General features: G+C 56.9%; 2 protein-coding genes across 3 annotated transcripts in view; one reads left to right on the top strand and one right to left on the bottom strand.

Annotated features, from left to right (window-relative positions):
* The first annotated feature begins 52 nt into the window (after positions 1-52).
* On the top strand, positions 53-3,191 carry IZUMO4 (IZUMO family member 4). The gene is made up of 9 exons (XM_065934187.1): positions 53-346; positions 435-515; positions 645-716; positions 1,578-1,604; positions 1,702-1,777; positions 1,927-1,974; positions 2,059-2,073; positions 2,406-2,423; positions 2,912-3,191. Exons 1-9 carry the CDS (start codon positions 133-135, stop codon positions 3,000-3,002), a joined length of 642 nt encoding a protein of 213 aa, XP_065790259.1. The 5' UTR covers positions 53-132; the 3' UTR covers positions 3,003-3,191.
* A 1,548-nt stretch (positions 3,192-4,739) lies between these two features.
* Positions 4,740-17,282, bottom strand: part of AP3D1 (adaptor related protein complex 3 subunit delta 1) — a 33,385-nt gene continuing 20,842 nt past the window's right edge. Inside the window, exons 16-32 of one of the 2 annotated variants that reach the window (XM_065918120.1) lie at positions 16,409-16,554; positions 15,888-16,029; positions 15,397-15,468; positions 14,585-14,660; positions 14,167-14,366; positions 13,846-13,919; positions 13,469-13,643; positions 13,068-13,124; positions 12,438-12,545; positions 12,120-12,269; positions 11,882-11,929; positions 11,546-11,735; positions 11,325-11,413; positions 11,131-11,216; positions 10,462-10,583; positions 10,290-10,369; positions 4,740-5,848 (exon numbers count right to left, since the gene is read on the bottom strand). In XM_065918120.1, the coding sequence (XP_065774192.1) occupies positions 5,753-5,848; positions 10,290-10,369; positions 10,462-10,583; positions 11,131-11,216; positions 11,325-11,413; positions 11,546-11,735; positions 11,882-11,929; positions 12,120-12,269; positions 12,438-12,545; positions 13,068-13,124; positions 13,469-13,643; positions 13,846-13,919; positions 14,167-14,366; positions 14,585-14,660; positions 15,397-15,468; positions 15,888-16,029; positions 16,409-16,554 (1,911 nt within the window). In that variant the 3' untranslated portion in view covers positions 4,740-5,752. The remainder of the gene's footprint in view (positions 5,849-10,289; positions 10,370-10,461; positions 10,584-11,130; positions 11,217-11,324; positions 11,414-11,545; positions 11,736-11,881; positions 11,930-12,119; positions 12,270-12,437; positions 12,546-13,067; positions 13,125-13,468; positions 13,644-13,845; positions 13,920-14,166; positions 14,367-14,584; positions 14,661-15,396; positions 15,469-15,887; positions 16,030-16,408; positions 16,555-17,282) is intronic. The other variant, XM_065918121.1, reaches the window with a different exon arrangement.

Here is a 17,282-nt window from a genome sequence, read left to right as displayed (position 1 = left end):
TCCCGAGAGGGCGCCGTTGGTTGGTGCGCGGCGGAGGGTTGTGGCACGGGGGCGCCGTTGGTTGGTGCGCGGCGGACGAGGGAGTGGCGCGGGAGGCGCCGTCGGTTGGTCGGCGGCGGGCGGGGGCGGGCCATGGCCCTGCTGCTGTGCCTGGGCCTGACAGCAGCGCTGGCCCGCGGCTGCTTGCACTGCCATGGTAACTTCTCGGATAAGTTTTCCTTCTACCGCCATCACGTGAACCTCAAGTCCTGGTGGGTGGGTGACATCCCCGTGTCGGGCTCGCTGCTCAGCGACTGGAGCCAGGACACAATGAAGGAGCTGCACCTGGCCATCCCCGCGGAGATCAGTGAGTGCGGGGGTCCCGCACGGGCGGAGCCCCCGGCCCTGCCAGGCCCCGACCCAGGCGGCTCACACGCCTCCTTCTCCCGCCCCAGCCCGGGAGAAGCTGAACCAAGTGGCGGCCGCCGTGTACCAGAGGATGGATCAACTGTACCAGGGAAAGATGTACTTCCCGGGTGAGGGGCCCATCGCCGCGGGCTGAAAACTAAGGCAAAGCCCAACCGCCCCCAGACATTTAAAGTCCACCCATTGCCTGAGTCTGACCGCTGGAGGCTGACAGCCCCCTCTCCGCCTCCCCTTATCAGGGTATTTCCCCAACGAGCTGCGAGCTATCTTCCGGGAGCAAGTTCACCTCATCCAGAATGCCATCATCGAAAGTGAGCCAAGGAGAGGGCTGGCGGGGCAGCGGGGAGGATGCTGCCCAAGGCCTGAGGACCCAGGGCCATGGGAGTATTTCAGTCTCCTTACAGGCTAGAGTCTGGTCAGGGTGTGGCTCAGGCTGGAGTAATGTGAGCAGGGAGTCTGGCGTGGTGCAGCCAGGTGTCAGGACTCAGAAAGGCCATAAAAGCGGGGGGGGGGGGGGGGGGAGGGGGCAGGGGGGAGAAGGGCCATTCCCTGGAGGGGTAACAGTTTCATCCAGTGGGCACCAACAGGACACCTTGATGGATAAATCCCACCTATCCCTGCCACCTCCCCTATGGGTCCCTGGAGGCCTGAGAGCTTTGCTGCCACCCTCCCATCTGGTTTGCTCCATCCCAGGCTGGGGCTGGGGACTCCCTGGAGGCTCCGTGGTAAAGAACCCACCTGCCAATGCCGGGGACACTGGTTTGATCCCTGGGTTGGGAAGAAGCCCCTGGAGAAGGAAATGGCAACCCACTCCAGCAGTCTTGCTTGGAGAAGCCCTGAAGCCTGGCATGCTATAGGCCATGGGGCCATGGGGTCACAAAGAGTCAGACATGACTTCATGACTGAACGACAACAAACAATGGGACTTCCCTGGTGGTCCAGTGACTGAGACTTCATGCTTCTAATGCAGGGGGCCCAGGTTAGCTTCCTGGTCACAAACTATATCCCACATGCTGCAACACAGACCAACAACAACAAGAAGGCTGGGGCCCACCTAAGTGGCCAATGGACAGGGGTTGGACCTTGGGCAACCTGGGAGGCAGGGGCTGAGGAGGAGCAGGGGAACAGGCCAGGCCTAATACGGCACCATCTGTGCCCTTGCCCTACCACAGGCCGCATCGACTGTCAGCGTCACTGTGGTGAGTGAGCCTTGGTCCTGGCTGTGGGGTGCCGCAGCAGCTGGGGCCCCCAAGGCTGAGGGTGAGGGGAGCCCGCAGCACCTCTGGTGTGTTGCAGGCATCTTCCAGTACGAGACTATCTCCTGCACCAACTGCACGGATTCGCATGTCGTCTGCTTTGGCTACAACTGCGAGTAGGGCTAAGGCGCGGGCAGCTGCCTGTGCTGAGGGTCCCCTGCGCACAGGGTCCCAGGCTCTCCTGAAGGGGCCCCTCATCACCCGGGTAAGGGGGAGGGGAGCCGTGCAGCTGGCCCCGTGAGTGTCCACGCCCGTGTTCCCGCAGGTCGTCAGCACAGTGGGAGACAGCAGTGCAGGGCCTCCTCCAGTACATGTGAGTGGGGGTAGCTGGGCACAGGGCGAGGGTATCCTGATTGAGGCCACTTGGCCCCTGACTCCGAAACTGCTGTCATTGTAGAAATAAGTGGCACAAGTAAGTCCCCTCTCCCCAAGAGCAATGTGTGTATGCCCTCACCGGTAAGTATGTGCCCAGGCAGCCACAGGAGACAGCACCTGGCCCTGGTGTTGGGGACCGAGCCTCTACCTCCCAGGGTTTCTGAGCTCAGCTCAAGGGTGCACATCCTGGTTTGGGGGGTCCCCACAGACCCAGGTCCCACCCCTGGCCCAGGTGGGTGGCGGGGCTGTGGTCAGAGCTGGTGAGGGCACCCCTGGTGAACATGTGCCCCCATGGAGGGGCCTGAGGGCCACAGGCACAGCCTTACCCCCAAAGCTTGGCACTCACTGGGGCCCTGTCATGTCTTTCAGAATGGATACCAATACGAGGTAAGGTCCCCCCAGGCCCATCCTCCTGGGAGTGTGGGCAGTGTGAACTTTTCCAGGTCAGTGGGGGCAGACAGGGCGTTGTATGGGATGGGTGCAGCCAGGCAGGATGTCACCTCTGCAATCACATCCATGCTATCACACCATGAATAAACATGAGCTCCCCTCCTCCTCCTCCTCGCCTGGATGCACAGAACCACTCCAGCCTTGTGAGTGACCCAGTGGGGGAAAGCGCAGGGACCTGGGCAGGCTCTGCCTAAGCCAGAGGTCAAAACCCCAGTGCTCCCCCCGCCCCGCCCCGCCCCCTTTACAGACCCCGTCGTGGGAGTGTTGGGTGTGACCCCACTGGTGTCCAAGTCCAGCTTGAGGGCCTGTCTGGAGCCCTGCTACATGCCCCCGCTGGGACAAGGGGCCCGGGCCCCAGCAGAGGACCCCCAGGGAGGACAAGGCAGGGCAGGGGAGGAAGGACTGGGTGCCCCATTTCCTTGCAGCTTGATATCACCAAGCTTCACGTGTCTGGAGCCCCCACACCTGGCCAACCTGACTCTGGAAAACGCCTCCGAGTGCCTGACGCAGCACTGAGGGCGGCCGGGCCGGCCAGACCCGTCCCGCCATGGTGCAGGGCCAGAACCCCACTGGACCGTCTTGGCCAGACCCTGTGTAACAGGCCTACTGCTGCCTGGGGGCCCCACTCGCCTTGGAGCCCGGGGGCCGGGCCAGGCCGGGGCCGGGAGGAGGGGATGGGAGATAGATGATTTTGTACATAGCACAGCGTAGATGTGGGCAGGATCGCAGCCATGTGATGGAATGATTAAATATCCCTGATGTTTCTCATCCCGGAGCTGTCCTTGTCAGAGCTGTGGGCTGGGACCCAAGCGAGGTGTGTGCCGGGTGCAGGGCAGGGCTTCCCAGGGACCTGGAATGTCCAGTGATTAAGAATCTGCCTGCCAAAACAAAAAAGAATCTGCCTGCCAATTCAGGGGATAACGTTCTATCCCTGGTCAGGGAACTAGATCCCACATGCCGCACAGCAACTAAGCCCATGTGCTGCAACTACTGAAGCCTGCATGCCCTAGGGTGCGTGCACCGCAACTAGAGAGTAGCTTGTGCACGGCAACAAAGACCCAGCACAGAAAGAAAAAAAAAGTACCTGGCGGGCCACACACAACCAGCCTTCAGGGCGATTGGCTCTTTGGATGACTCGAAGGGAGGCTGTTTGGTAAAAACCAGGGCCAGCTTCTGTGCGTCCTGGGGCTCCTGTCACATCAGCTGCACCATGGCACCGGCTGTCACCACCATGGCCTGGCTGCTTTCTCAGATGCCCCACGTGGGCTGTGAAAGGACAGGCCCAAACTGGCTTGATCCAGGGCTCAGCTTCGGTCCAGCAGATGGGAGGGGATGGAAGCATACCACTGCAAGTTTGGCAGTTCTTCGGTTTCTAGGCTGGGCCCTTCTGGCCTGGGTGGCCGCCAACCTCCCTACTCAGGTAAGCGGCCTCTGCTCGGCGCATTCTAGCCGAGGTTTCACTGATGGACTGCTGGCCTCCACTTGCCCAGGAGCAAGGGTCAGGGGACTGGTGAGTGGAAGACTGGGGGACTCTCAGATCCCCGGGACCTGAGATGGGGCCCACACACTGTAGCAGGATGGGCCAGTGACCTGGGGGCCACCCAAGGGGGCTTCGTGCAGGGCTCTGCAACTGCCCCTGTTTTGGGTTTCAGGTTAGAGGTGATCTGGGCTGTCTGCTGACACAACCGTCAATTCACACAGCATCAGTAAAGCTGTCAGTAACATAGGGAATTGAAACACCAGCAGGGCCTCCCTTCCAGCATCTGCCCCTGCCGATCCCTGGGGCTCTGGGCCCCGCACACTGTGTCTGGACCCCTGACCCTGCCCTCTTCTCTTGCATGCTGCTGAGATTAGAAATGAGGGGTTTGAGTGTGCTTTCATTGGACTTAAACTTTAGTGATATTTCCACTCATCCTGCACAACCTTTACGAGAGGGGTTCCCTGGAAAGGGACAGCAGTTGCTAGGCCCTGTGGAGTCCTGTGAGGGGATGGGTATCAGGTGTCTCCTTGCTGTTACCGCTGGGACCCAGGAGCCCGGAGAACCACACCCCTCCAGAGGGGACAAGAAGTGCAGGCAGAAGGGCAGGGGCGCCCTAGCTTCACAACGCAACCTGCACAAGGGTGCCCTGTGGTCCCCCTCTGACCCCGAGTGCTGTAGGACTGTCCAGAGGTCTGGCTGTATGCTGCCCCCCACACTGGGGGAGAATCCCCTACTCGGGGGCACATGTTGCCAAAGGCAAGAGACCCAATGGATAAACGCCTGTTTCGCAAGTTTATTGGATCATCTTGACACAAAATCATTACAGCAGCATGATATGTCTCTCCTTTACACGGGAATGTCGATAGCAAATAAATTCTTATATAACACATCATACAATTTAGAGATTCTAGAATCACTGCACAGGATTCTGTAATAGGTTACTCTACATGCTAAAGTGACAGTTTTCATCAAAAGAAGTTAAAACGTCATTGAGGACCATCTTTGAGGAAAGTTCAGTCTCATGGGGGTGGGCTGGGGTCCCCCCCTGCCCCTGAGGCACATCTCAGGGGCCCAGCCACCCCCGGACCCATGTGCTTCCCAGCAAGGAAACAGGGCCAGGCCTGGGTCCTTCCACAGGTGCAGACAGACCTGCAGAGCGTCCAGTGATGACAGGAGAGCCAGAGTTGTAGCTCTCCACCACTCACTGCAACACCCAGCTGGGCACGGAGGCCGCCAAGGCCCTGGACCCCTGCTGGGCACTCCCCTCAGTAGATACACAGGACACAGTGGTGGAACAAACAGGATGTGACAGACAGCAGCCTGCAGGACACCGCCCCATTGTGTGTCCTGGGGAGGACATGCCCCTCGGCGTGGGGTGAAGAGGAATGTCTCCCCCCGAGCAGCTGGCCTGGCCTCCACCCCCAGGGCCTGCGGGCAGGAATCTGGGAACTTGTGAGAGTCTGACGACTTGACAGAAGCGGGACGCGCCATTCTGTCTGGACCCCATCCAGCCCCCACCAGGTCCTGGTCTCGACAGCGGTCACGCTCACCCTTGCGCAGCCCCTGAGGCCACAGGCACAGTCCGCTCTAGCCAGAGGAGCCCCGGCTGGCTTGGGGACTGGAAAGGGCTGCTCGCCAGAGAGTAGAGAGAAGCAAAGTAAAAAAGATGACAAGGTAACTCAACGCAACGTAAACCGCAGGGTCTACACAGTGGACGATGGTGGACTTGGTCAACTCCTGGCTGGACCCAGTGTGTGCAGCACGTGGCCGCCCTCCCAGGCGGCGCTCAGCACGTGGCCAGCGTCTCCTTCATTTCCTCCAGCAGGTTGCTCAGCAGCGTGGGGTCGCTGCACTTCCCATCCACCGACACCGACTTTTCGCCCTGTGAGGGAAACAACGGCACTCAAGAGACGCCACCCTTTGGACATCCTCTCCTACTTCAGGATGCTCTGATAACCCTCTCCTATTTTGGGGTGCTTTGATAACCAAGAAGAGGGGCTCCAGGTAGGACAGAGCAGGCGCACCACACCCCATGTCTCCCACGCCCCATGGGAGGAGCTGGAGGACCTGGACAGAGGCCAGAACCACAGGGGCTCAGGACTGATCTTTGGCAAAGGCAGGGATCCCAGCCCGGCAGAGGACACACGGCCCCTACCTGGCCCAGCCCCTCAGGGGCACAGGGAACAGCTGAGTGCAGCACCAGATGTCCTGCAGATGGAACCTAAGTGCCAACCTTCTCCACAGGTGTGAAGAAGGCCCACGGTCTCCAAGTCAAAACTTTCAAAATCACTCGGCACTCCAAGACCACGGAAATCTTAGCTCATGTGGGAAAGACAACCCACAAATACCCACGGAGAAGAGATGGATGTCAGAATCACCTGACAGGCTTTAAAGTAGTGACTCCAAGAACCTCCCATCAGCAATCACATACACTCCTGAAGCAACCAGGAGAACACAACATCTCAGCAAAGAAAAGGAAGAAATAAAGATCAACCCAGGGAACTTCTAGACCGGAATACACCAGCTGCACACAACAGAACTTACACAACAGAAGAGTCTATGACCCTGACAAGAGATTAATGGAAATGATTCAATCTGAACAGTGGAAAGGAGGTGGAGGTGGGTGAAGTAGCAAAGACTCACATCACAGGGACCCGAGACAGAGGAAGATAAACAAAGCAGTGCTGAAAAGGTACTTAAAATCATAGCTGAGAACTTCTGAGTTGTGCAAAAGACAGAAATGCACAGATCAGCACATTCAACAGAGTCCACACCATTAACAGGAGCTGAGTCCCTTTCCAGGGAACCCCTCTGGTAAAAGTTGTGGAGGATGAGTGGAAATATCACTGAAGTTTAAGTCCAGTGAAAGCACACTCGAACCGCTCATTTCTAATCTTAGCAGCACGCAAGAGAAGAGGGCAGGGTCAGGGGTCCAGACACAGTGTGCGGGGCCCAGAGCCCCAGGGATCGGCAGGAGCAGATGCTGGAAGGGAGGCCCTGCCGGTGTTTCAATTCCCTATGTTACTGACAGCTTTACTGATGCTGCGTGGATTGAGGGTTGTGTCAGCAGACAGCCCAGATCAAGGAAGTCAATACCAAGACATGTCACAAACTGCTAAAACCAGAACAAAGGAAAACCTGAAACAGCCAGTGGGGGAACAATGCATTCCTCAGTAGAGAGAAAACATTCCTTGTCAGAAACTCAGACTCCAAAAGGAAATGGCCTAGTTTTGAAGCACTGTGAGAAAAAATGAGCAAAGCAAAAATTCTATACCCAGCAAAAACAGCCTTGACAAAGAGTAAAACAAAGAATGATCGGATGAAGGAGACCGAGAGAACTCACACAGCCAACAGACGTGATCTAAAGTTCTTTAGACAGAAATGAGGCAGAAGAGAGGGTGGGAATGTGAGCAGTGAAAGTGACAGAAATGGCAGGCACGCGGGTGAGCAGATGAGGCTGTCTTGTCTCCTGAGGCCTCTGAAATCTGTAAAGCTATAACGTGCTGAAGAAAGGCGCCTTTAGTGTCTGCAGAGGCAAAACCTGAGACCACCTCCTGTATGGGGGGAGGGTTAAGGGCTAAGCAAGTGTGAGGTTTTCATGTTCCATCAGAGCTCCAAGTAGACTGTGAACACCAAGGGTGGGGATGCAGTCCCCAGAGCTCCAGACACACGGAGACTGTCAACATATAAACGTGGGACACTGGTAACGCTCACATACGCCATGAAGGCGAGAGCAGAAGGATGAAAGAAAAAACACAGGGAACAAACTAACTGCAAGACAAACCCCAAAATACCAGTAATACTTTAAGCACAATGCTCTGAACAGTACAAGTGAAAGACACTGATTGAATGAATAAGGACATGGTATCTATAAGAAATCCTTTCCAATACAAGGATAAATGCAGGTTTAACCACAAAGGATTTGCCACGTAAGCACAGACCAAATGGTAAAGAATCTGCCTGCCAATGTAGGGGACACGGATTCCATCCCTAGTCTGGAAAGATCCCACATGTCGTGGGGCAATCAAGCCCATGTGCCACAACTAGAGAATGGCCCATGCAGCAACAAAGACCCAGCAGTGTTGTAAGTAAGTAAATAAATGTGAAGTGAAAGTCCCTTAGTCGTGTCTGACTCTTTGCGACCCCATGGACTATAGAGTCCATGGAATTCTCCAGGCCAGAATATTCAAGTGAGTAGACTTTCCCTTTTCCAGGGGATCTTCCCAATCCAGGGATCGAACCTAGGTCTCCCACATTGCAGGTGGATTCTTTACCAGCTGAGCCACGAGGGAAGCCCAAGAATACTGGAGTAGGTAAGCCTATCCCCTTCTCCAGGGGATCTTCCCGACCCAGGAATCCAACCGGGATCTCCTATACATTGCAGGCAGATTCTTTCCAACTGACCTATCAGGGAAGCCCAAGTAAATAAACAAACGTTATTAAAAAACACACACACACAGAATGGCTGTACTGACACCAGACAAAGTGGACTTCAGAGCAAAGACACAGCACGGGACAGAGACGAACACACCAACTGGTGAGGGGATCCATTCGCCCAGACCCACGATTCTAATGGTCTAGTCAGTAGACCAGCTGACCACCACTGGCCTCATGTTCCTTGCTCACTCATGGAAGACTAGCAGAGAGAAAATCTGCAAGGATCCAGAAGAATCAAGAACACAGTCAACCAGCAGGATCTGGGTAACACACATTTCACAGGAACACCTACAGAACAGCTGTCCAGAGGGACCACACCCAGAACAGAGCACCAATCTCAGCCCCTTTCAGAGGCCTGAGAGGTCACACCAGAAAACAGGGGCCAGGAAGCAACAAGGAACTCTCCCAATGCTTAGAAATAAGTCCACAGGTCAGTAAGGAGGTAGTGATAGAAATTAGAAAGTATTTGGAACTGTACACACATGAAAATGAATCGTAAAAACCTGTGAGGTTCAGCTAAAGAAGTATGTAGAAGAAAGTTTCTAACATTAAAGACTTTATTAGAAGAGACAGGCCTGTTGGAAAGGTCTAAGTTTTCAGCTTATATATTCACAAAAGAGCAAAATAAACCCAGAGCAGGCAGAAATAGGAGATTTGCAGCAATATTCAGTAAAATTTATTAATCTTTTTTTTTTTTTGGCTACACCTCATTGCTTGTGGGGACTTCCCAAGTGGCTCAGTGGTCAAGAACCCACCTGCCAAAGCAGGAGACACAGGAGACCTGAGTTCAATCCCTGGGTCAGGAAGATCCTCTGGAGAAGGAAATGGCAACTCACTCCAGCATTCTTGCCTGGAGAAGCCCATGGACAGAAGAGCCTCGTGGGCTGCAGTCCCAGGGGTTACAAAGAGCAGAACACAGCGGTCACACATGTATTGCAATGCAATTGCTTGTGGGATCTCAGTTCCCCAACCAGGAATCAAACCCAGGTCTCTGGCAGTGGAAGCACAGAGTTCTAACCACTGGACCTCCAAGGAATTCTCCAACCTTTCAAAAAAATTGGTCACTAAACTGACCTTTCAAAATGTATAAATAAGCCTTCTAGCCAAGATAACCAACAAAATGGAGAGGAGACAATTACCAATACCAGGAATGAAAGCTTATCACCACTGATCCCTCAGACACTAAAAGGAAAAGCAAAGAACCAGATGACTTAATCCACCATCACCTCCATAATCCAGATGAAACCAACCACTTCTTTGAAGACTACAAACTATTGAAACACACACAGTAAGAAACAGACAAAGCAAGGAGCCCTGAAAGTATCAAAAAAAGAAACTGAGGATTTTCCTGGTGGTCCAGTGGATAAGAATCCACCTGCCAATGCAGAGAACACAGATTCCATCCCTGGTCTGGGAAGATCCCACATGCTGAGGGGCAACTAAGCCCGTGTGCCTAGAGTCCACGCTCAACAAAAGAAGCCCTTGCACCAAAACTAGAGAGTAGCCCCTGCTCACTGCAACTAGAGAAAGTTTGCAGCAACAAAGACCTGGAGCAACCAAAATTAAATTTTTAAAAAAGAATAAAGCAGTTATGAAAAAAAAAAATGAACTTGTAGATAAAAACTTTTCAGAAAAGAACTCCTCAGACCCAGATGATTTCCTTAAATTCTACAATAATATGCCAGAAGAAACACACTGATTAAACATGACCTCTTCCAGGAGGTGCATGAGGAAGGGGCAGACCAGGCGAAGGAAAGGCTGACACTGCTCACCAGCACAGGGTCAGAGCCTTCAGCAAAATCATCTCAGGCTGAGCTCAGAGCACAGCAGTTGCTCTGGAGAACAGTGGTGAGGCTGGGCAGGCCCGCCAGACCCCAAAGGCTCACCTTCTTCACCAGGAGGCAGACGTGGTGGCCCTGGATGGAGCGGCTGTACATGGAGGCGCAGGAGTCCACTCGCTCCACAACTGCAACAGAGGGCGGTGTGAGGCCAGACCAGTGGGGGAGCCCCGTGTGCGGGAAGAAGGCCAAGCAGTCTATCAGTTATGTTCAGTCTTACCAGAAAAACGGTGATGAAAACAGATCTTTGCCAGGAGATTATGGAAGGACATACTAATGCCATCCACCTTGATCGAGCTCATGCTCAGGTCCCCAGACTCCAGTAACTTGGCAAAGGCATCACTGTGGGAAGGACAGAGTGAGGGTGGCAACAAGGGGCCCCGCCCAGGGGCGGGCGCCTCCTCTGAGGGCCTGTGGCTCAGGGTCTGCACCGGTCCTGTAAGAAGTCAACACCTGAACAGTGTCCCCAAAGCCCCTAAGTTTCAGCCCTGACCCTCAGGCGGTGGGCATGTGACTGGGTTTGGTGACAGGACACCAGTGCAATGTAACAGGGGTCCTGGTGTGAACAGGTCAGGATGCAGACATGCAGGAAGGACAAGCATGTGTGCCCACAGGGGAGGGCAGCCATCTGCATGCCATGGAGCAGGGCCTCAGGAGGACCCAGCCCTGCCCATATTCTGGGTCTGGAGTCCTGTGTCCAGTCCAGGGAGGGATGCCAGGCTTGTTGTTTGGGCTGCTGGTGATGTGCTGAGCATGAGGCGCCTGAGTCGGTCACCTGACACTCCGCGCACATCCTCTCCTCAGGTCAGAGAACATCGTGGAGATAACTGTTTGGAGTCCCCCATGGTAGGAAAGCAGGGAGCTGGGGGCAGGAGGGAGGGCAGCGCACCTGTAGCACGGCGTGGTGACCAGGTACGAGGTGCAGGTGAAGTGCAGTTTAAAGTCAAGCTTCTCGTGGGTGGAGCCTTCGTCGTTCTGTGGGGCAGAGGGGGTGCAGGGTGAGGGGGCGCAGGGCGAGGGGGTTCGGGGCAGGGCCTTCAAGCTCGGGTGCATGACTGACCCTCGGGGCACCCATCCCCGTACCTTGGCGATGAAAGACAGGGTCCCCTTGAGCTTCTGGGCCATGACAATGCTCTGAATGGTGAACACAAACTGGGCCTCATTGGAAATACCTGGTGTGGGCAAGACATGGGCCTGAGGAGTGGTGCAGGATGCCGTCACCTGGGCAGGCGGCAGGGACTTAAGGCTGCCCAGGGTCTGTCCCCAGCACTGTTGTCTGAGGCCGGTGAGCCAGGCTCACTCACCAGGGGGCAGCTGGAAAGGCACAGGGACACCATCGTGGACCGAGGAGCCCTCAGGCCGGGCCAGCCGGGCATTGAGCGAGTCTAGCACATTGAGCTCCATGCTCTTAAGGAAGCTGTCACTCTGGTTCTCCAGGACCACGGAAACTGTGACCTGGCTGTCCTTCTGTAGGCTGCCCTGCACGTCGTACGTCTGCAGAGCAGGACTCAGAGTCAGTGGTGCAGAGGAGCCACTGGGGATCCCATGCCTGGAGAGTGTGGGCACCCCCTCATGTCCAGAGAAAGGAGCCCTGAGCCCCAAGAACTCTCGGCCCCACCTGAAAGCCAAGCTCTGCTTACCATCTTGATGTAAGAATTTTCAGCCAAAAGGGTATAACTGGACATGGGCTGTGGACAAAAGACAAACGTGTCAGCTCCAGGCAGTGAGGACCTGGGAGTGACGCTGAGGGCTGCAGGGGGGCTCCGCTCAGGAAAAGTCCGAAGCATGAGAACAGCGGACAAGGAGACCCCACGTTCCAGACTACACAAGTCTAATTCCAGTGGCTCCCAACACGGACTGGGTTAGGAGGACCCTCACCGGCAGGGGCTCCTCATCGAGTGTGCCATTCTCCACAGGCTCAGCAGCCTCCTCATCCGTTGGCGGCACCTTCTTCTTGGACTTCTTCTTCTCCTTGGGCCGCTCCTCCTTGTCTTTCTTGTGTTTCTTCTTCTTGTGCTTGGAGGGTTTCTGGAGCGGCAACAGGCTTGAGTCAGCCCTGCGCTCCTCTGACGAGCCATAGCCCAACAGCGTTGTGCAATTAGGACCCAGGGAGCTTGGCAACAGGAGACTGCTGTTAGGAGCCCCAGTAGTGCGGGAGCACCAACCCCAGTCCAGCCCCAGCGCTCATGCCCCCACCTTCTCTAGGTCCTGCTCCCTGTCCTCATCGGCGTCCTGTTCCTCTCCCCGGGGCTCCTCCTGCTCCTCCTTCAGGACAGTGACTGTGGTGTTCACCTCCAACTCTTCCTATAGAGGGCCATGCCGCAGTTGGGGGAGGGGGGAGCTTCAAAGGCAGCCGGGGCCCAGGATGGGGAGTCCTGCGCCCCCTGACCTGCCTTGCCCTGGAACACCCTGCACTGATGAGCCTCCCTCCTGACAAGGATGTGTGGTTCCCCATCAAGTGCTGGTGGCCAGCAGACAGGAGAGGCGGCCTGGCATGAGGCTGGCTGGCACTGATCCAGAAGACCCCAGAGCCACCAGGCCCCAGCCCCAGACACGAAGCCGCTACCCAAGGCTGCTGCCTGGCTTTGGGGGCCCGGGCTCTGAGATAAGGTACCGCCACGAAACCACTGCCTGCACAAGACCCTGAACATGGGACTGAGCCGGCCCAGACCTGGTTGGTCTGCCCGAGGATCACCCCACATCCCTCTGCCCCCAATGAGGGGGCGTCCCCTAATGCCTCTAAGACATAGCTCTCCAAGGCTGAAAAGCACTGGTGTCCAGCTGAGGAGCACTCGCGGTCAGCACAGGTCACAGCCAGGCTCTTACCGGGGCTGGTGTGGCAGCAGGTGGCGTAGTAGACAGCCAGAAGTCCAAGTCCTCACCCTGAAACCACAGGAACACAGGCCTTTACCTGGAGCAGCTAGATGGGCCCTTAGAAGGCATGGCTGCCCTGACAGGCACAGGACACTATGTCCCACAGGACTGGAGTGTGCTGGGAGCCAGTGGTGCATTCGGCTCTCTTGCCATGGGTCCAGGCACCTACCGGGACCACATATCCAGGCGGAGTCGTGTTGCTCTGGAGCAAAGTAACATGACCTGTGTGCAGTGGCTCTGCTGAACCCGCCCTTCACGTGCAGGACATGCACACCATGGGGGAGGGGAGGTTGACAGCCCAGGATATCCCTGCCCCACCCCATCTGACAAGACAAGTGAGCCTGGCCTCTCACCTTCTCCACCTCCTTCTTCTTCTTCTCCCGCTCCTTCTCCTTGTGCTTCTTCTCCTTTTTCTTAGGTTTCTTGCTCTTCTTCTCCACGAGGGGGACATCCTCTTTCTCAGGGGACTTGGAGGTCTCAGCGTTTCTGTGTTTCTGGACGGGCAGCTTCTCGCTATCAGCTAGGGGCCTGGGGGTGGTCACAGGATGAGTGGCCTGGGATAAGGCCTACAGAAATAGGGCTATAGAAATAGCCCACTCTGCTGCCGGGACCCTCACCCCAGGCCATGCCAAGAAATCAAGAGAGGACAGAGAAAGGGACCAGGATGTGGGGAACACAGGCCATGTCCAGCCCCACAGGCAGCTGCCCTGGCCTCGGTCCCAGCACTTACTTATCCAGGTCAATGTCCAGGGCCCTGTAAGGATCATTGGGATCTTTGTCGTCCTCGTCACTGGGCAGGGCATTCTGAGGGATGACAGGAATGCTGTGTCTGGATCAACCCACCCTCCCCCCAACCCCATCGGGCCCCCACCTCCCTTCTCAGAGACAAACCAGCAGGTCCACACCCATGAGAGCATCTGATCTGGGGCCTGGTGCTCAGCGTGGGCAGGGGATCAGGACAGTTAATATAATAGAAGTGCTGGTGGGTGCTCATAGCTCACAGGGCAGAGCTGACTGAGGCCCCGGGGGCGGGGTGGGGTGGGCAGCTGACCTCAGGCATCTCCTCGGTGATGATGTCCACGCGCTGGGCGGGCGCGATGTCCTCGTCGCTCTCCGTGTGCAGCGAGCTGTGACGCCGCGCGCCCCGGCGCTCGCGCTCCCGCTTCTTCTTCTTCCGCTTATCCTTCTCCAGCCGTTGCCGGTGCCGCCTCTCCTCCTCCAGCTTTACGTACTGGTCTGATAGGGGCATCCCTGCTGGGACGCAGGTGCTCAGCCCACAGCCTGAGAGACACATCCTGCCCCCACCCGGGGGCCCTGCCCTGACCACTGGGGTGTAGACAGGGCGCCAAGGGCGGTCTGGGGCTGGACCTGGGGACCCGATGGGAGGGGAGGATGCTGGCTGGACAGAGCCAGAGCGGGGGCAGATCTGAAGCTGGTCTGCAACACCCTCACCCCACACAGACACTTGCCTGGCACCTTCAAAGGCACCGAGAGGTCGATCTGCACCACGGGGATGTGCTCCACACCCGGCGCGTCCTGATACCGCTGTAGGGAGACAACGAGGTCAGTTACCACGCAGGGCAGAGGGCCTAGCATGATGCTGAAGCCACAGAGCAGGGCCCATGGAGAGGGGCGGGGCTGTCAGTGCAGGGAGTACAGGACGGGAGCAAGACTTGTCCGCTTTTTCATTTTAATTTTTTTCTCAAGTTGAAAGTCACACTTTTGGGGAGGGAGGTGGGAGGGGGGATCGGGATGGGGAATACGTGTAACTATATGGCTGATTCATGTCAATGTATGACAAAACCCACTGAAATGTTGTAAAGTGATTGGCCTCCAACTAATAAAATAATATTTAAAAAAAAAAATAAATAAAAAAATAAAAAAATAAAAAAAAAAAAGAAAGTCACACTTTGGAAGCACAGAGATTTGGAAGCAGAGAGACACAAGGCTTCCTGCCTCTGGTAAGCGGCATCAGTAAGCCTGACACGTGGAGCCACATCTCCCTGGGGGAGCCTAAGGCGGCCGATGGGCTTGCTGGCTGGAGGGAAGGGGACAGATGGTGGCGGTGGCGCCTGCAAAGAGCCCATGTCCCTTGTGCTCACTTGCTTCCTGCTAAGGCAGAGGAGCCTGACCTCGACCATGCAGAACTTGCTTCCCACTCGTTGCTACTGGGGGCCCCTTGCGTTTCTGCCCCTGGACATGATGACAGCCTCACATGGAGGGATGGAGAGCAGATGGGGCCCTGTGGCCCGTTCCTCCAGGACAAGGAGTCCAGCCTCACCTTCTGGGGGGACGGGGAACTCTTGATGTAGAACGGGTTGTTGGCCTGTTCTTGCCTGCGGGCCTCGCGGCGCTGCGGGACAGGGTTCAGTGAGCACATCAGTGTGTGTGTGGCGTGCTCGCCCTGTACCCTCCCAGACCATCTGCACGAGCCAGATCTAGGGGACAGGACCCCTCGCCACTTTCATTGTTGGCCTTGGGCCAACAGAGAGAGAAACCAGCATGGGCAGGGGTGAAGAGGGGCAGCCAGTGGGACCACCCAGGAGCTCCATGGCTGGGGCAGGGGGATGGTCCCTGCAGGGGAGGAGGAGAGCAGGGAACAAGGCACATCTCATGCCCAAGTCCGCACATCGTCCCCAGGCCCAACACCCAGAAAGGCAGCGGTCAGGACCCACGGTGTTCTCTGGGAAGCTCTGGCCCAAGAGAACAAGCCCATCCAAGGTCTGCCCAGAGGGGCATGGGCCACAGACCAGAGCGACTGCCCTGCCTCACCCGGGCCAGCTCCTGCTCGTCTGCCTCGGGCGCCCGTGGCTTTGTGTGTCGCTGCTCCTCGTCCTGGAACATGGCCTTGGGCTTCTCATCCTCAGACTCGCTGTCCGAGAGCGGCTCGTTAATCCAGGCATCCAGGTCCAGGCTGTGGGACACAGGGGTCACATGGTGGCTCTAGCTTGCAGGCCCAGCCCTGGACCCTGCTGTCCCCTTGGAGATCAGGACATGAAGGCCAGGCAGCGGCTGTGGGCACAGCAGACAGACCAGGGACGGTGGAGCCTGGCTGCCCCCAAGGTTGACAGGCGAGGACTGCCTACTGACCTTCTCAGGGACAGCACCAGGTCAGGGAAAGCAGGGCCCCAGAAAAGCAGCCAAGCACCCCGCACCCAGTCTGTGTGAGGAGGAGTGGGTCTCCTGACCTTAGAGAACATCCTTCTGTCCCCTCCACCACTCCTGGCTGGACAGAAGCCTGGGGGGACCCTCATGCCACCTGGCTCCAGGTCCTCTGATGGCCGCACACTTACCCTTCGGGGACTGGAACCTTCTTCTGTGCCTTGGGAGCCACTGGGTTCAGCTCCCCAGCAAAGAGGGAGCTCACTTCCTCTGCCACCGGCACATCCTTGGCCTGAAGCTTCTGCACGTGCTTGACCAGCTGCAAGATGCAGGATGCCTGCAGGGGCCCCAGAGGAGTCAGGAAGGAGCCCCAGAGGACCGACCCTGAAAGCCACTCAGCCCCTACAGGGCACCGCCCACACAGCACACATAGACACCTAGCTGCTCCTAAATGGAGCAGGGCTGAGGATGTCTGGAAGGCTCTATGAGAAACCACTTAGCCGTGGGGCCTAGCCAGAATGACACAGAGCAGCTGCCATCTCCTTCAGAAAGAGTCAGTGACAGAAACCAAGTTCTGAACAAGATGAAGGGTAAGGGGGCTGAAGGAGCGCTACCCCATCAGGCAATCGCTCCAAGAACCAGCAGCCCCGACCTCGGCTCCGGGGACAGGACCACAGCCAACCGGGGCTCACGGCCCTCAGGCAACAGACAAGCTCATGTCCAACACCTGACCACGACCGCAAAGACCACTGGGGCCTGCATCACCACAGGGCTCATGAAACAGGCTGCCAGGCTACCATTGCCCAGATGCCACCCCAAGCTCTCGTGAATCAGCTCTCCTCCACCCTCCTGGTCGGCACCCACCAGGATCTGTGGTCACCTTTGATGAAGCCCCCTCGGGCTGACCATGTACCTTCCACGGTCTCCCATTCTCTCACCGTCACCCACCCCCACCGCCCTTCGCCAGGCTCCTCCTGTGGGACCATCGGGGGCCTCCCCAGCACAGGGGCTCCAAACTGGCCCGCCCTGCCCCCGGCCAAGAGTGGGAGAACCACAAACGGGTCC

The sequence above is a fragment of the Muntiacus reevesi genome, chromosome 1 (assembly GCF_963930625.1).
Source record: "Muntiacus reevesi chromosome 1, mMunRee1.1, whole genome shotgun sequence".
NCBI lineage: Eukaryota > Metazoa > Chordata > Mammalia > Artiodactyla > Cervidae > Muntiacus > Muntiacus reevesi.
Note: the sequence above shows the minus strand (reverse complement) of the source record. Positions and strands in the feature narration are given on the sequence as shown.

Bases quoted from the DNA above. Each gene is read 5' to 3' on its own strand.
- IZUMO4 (XM_065934187.1), top strand. From the start codon at position 133: ATGGCCCTGCTGCTGTGCCTGGGCCTGACAGCAGCGCTGGCCCGCGGC. The intron at 717-1,577 runs GTGAGCCAAGGA...GCCCTACCACAG, and splicing joins CCAGAATGCCATCATCGAAA to GCCGCATCGACTGTCAGCGT. The intron at 1,778-1,926 runs GTAGGGCTAAGG...GTGTTCCCGCAG, and splicing joins TGCTTTGGCTACAACTGCGA to GTCGTCAGCACAGTGGGAGA.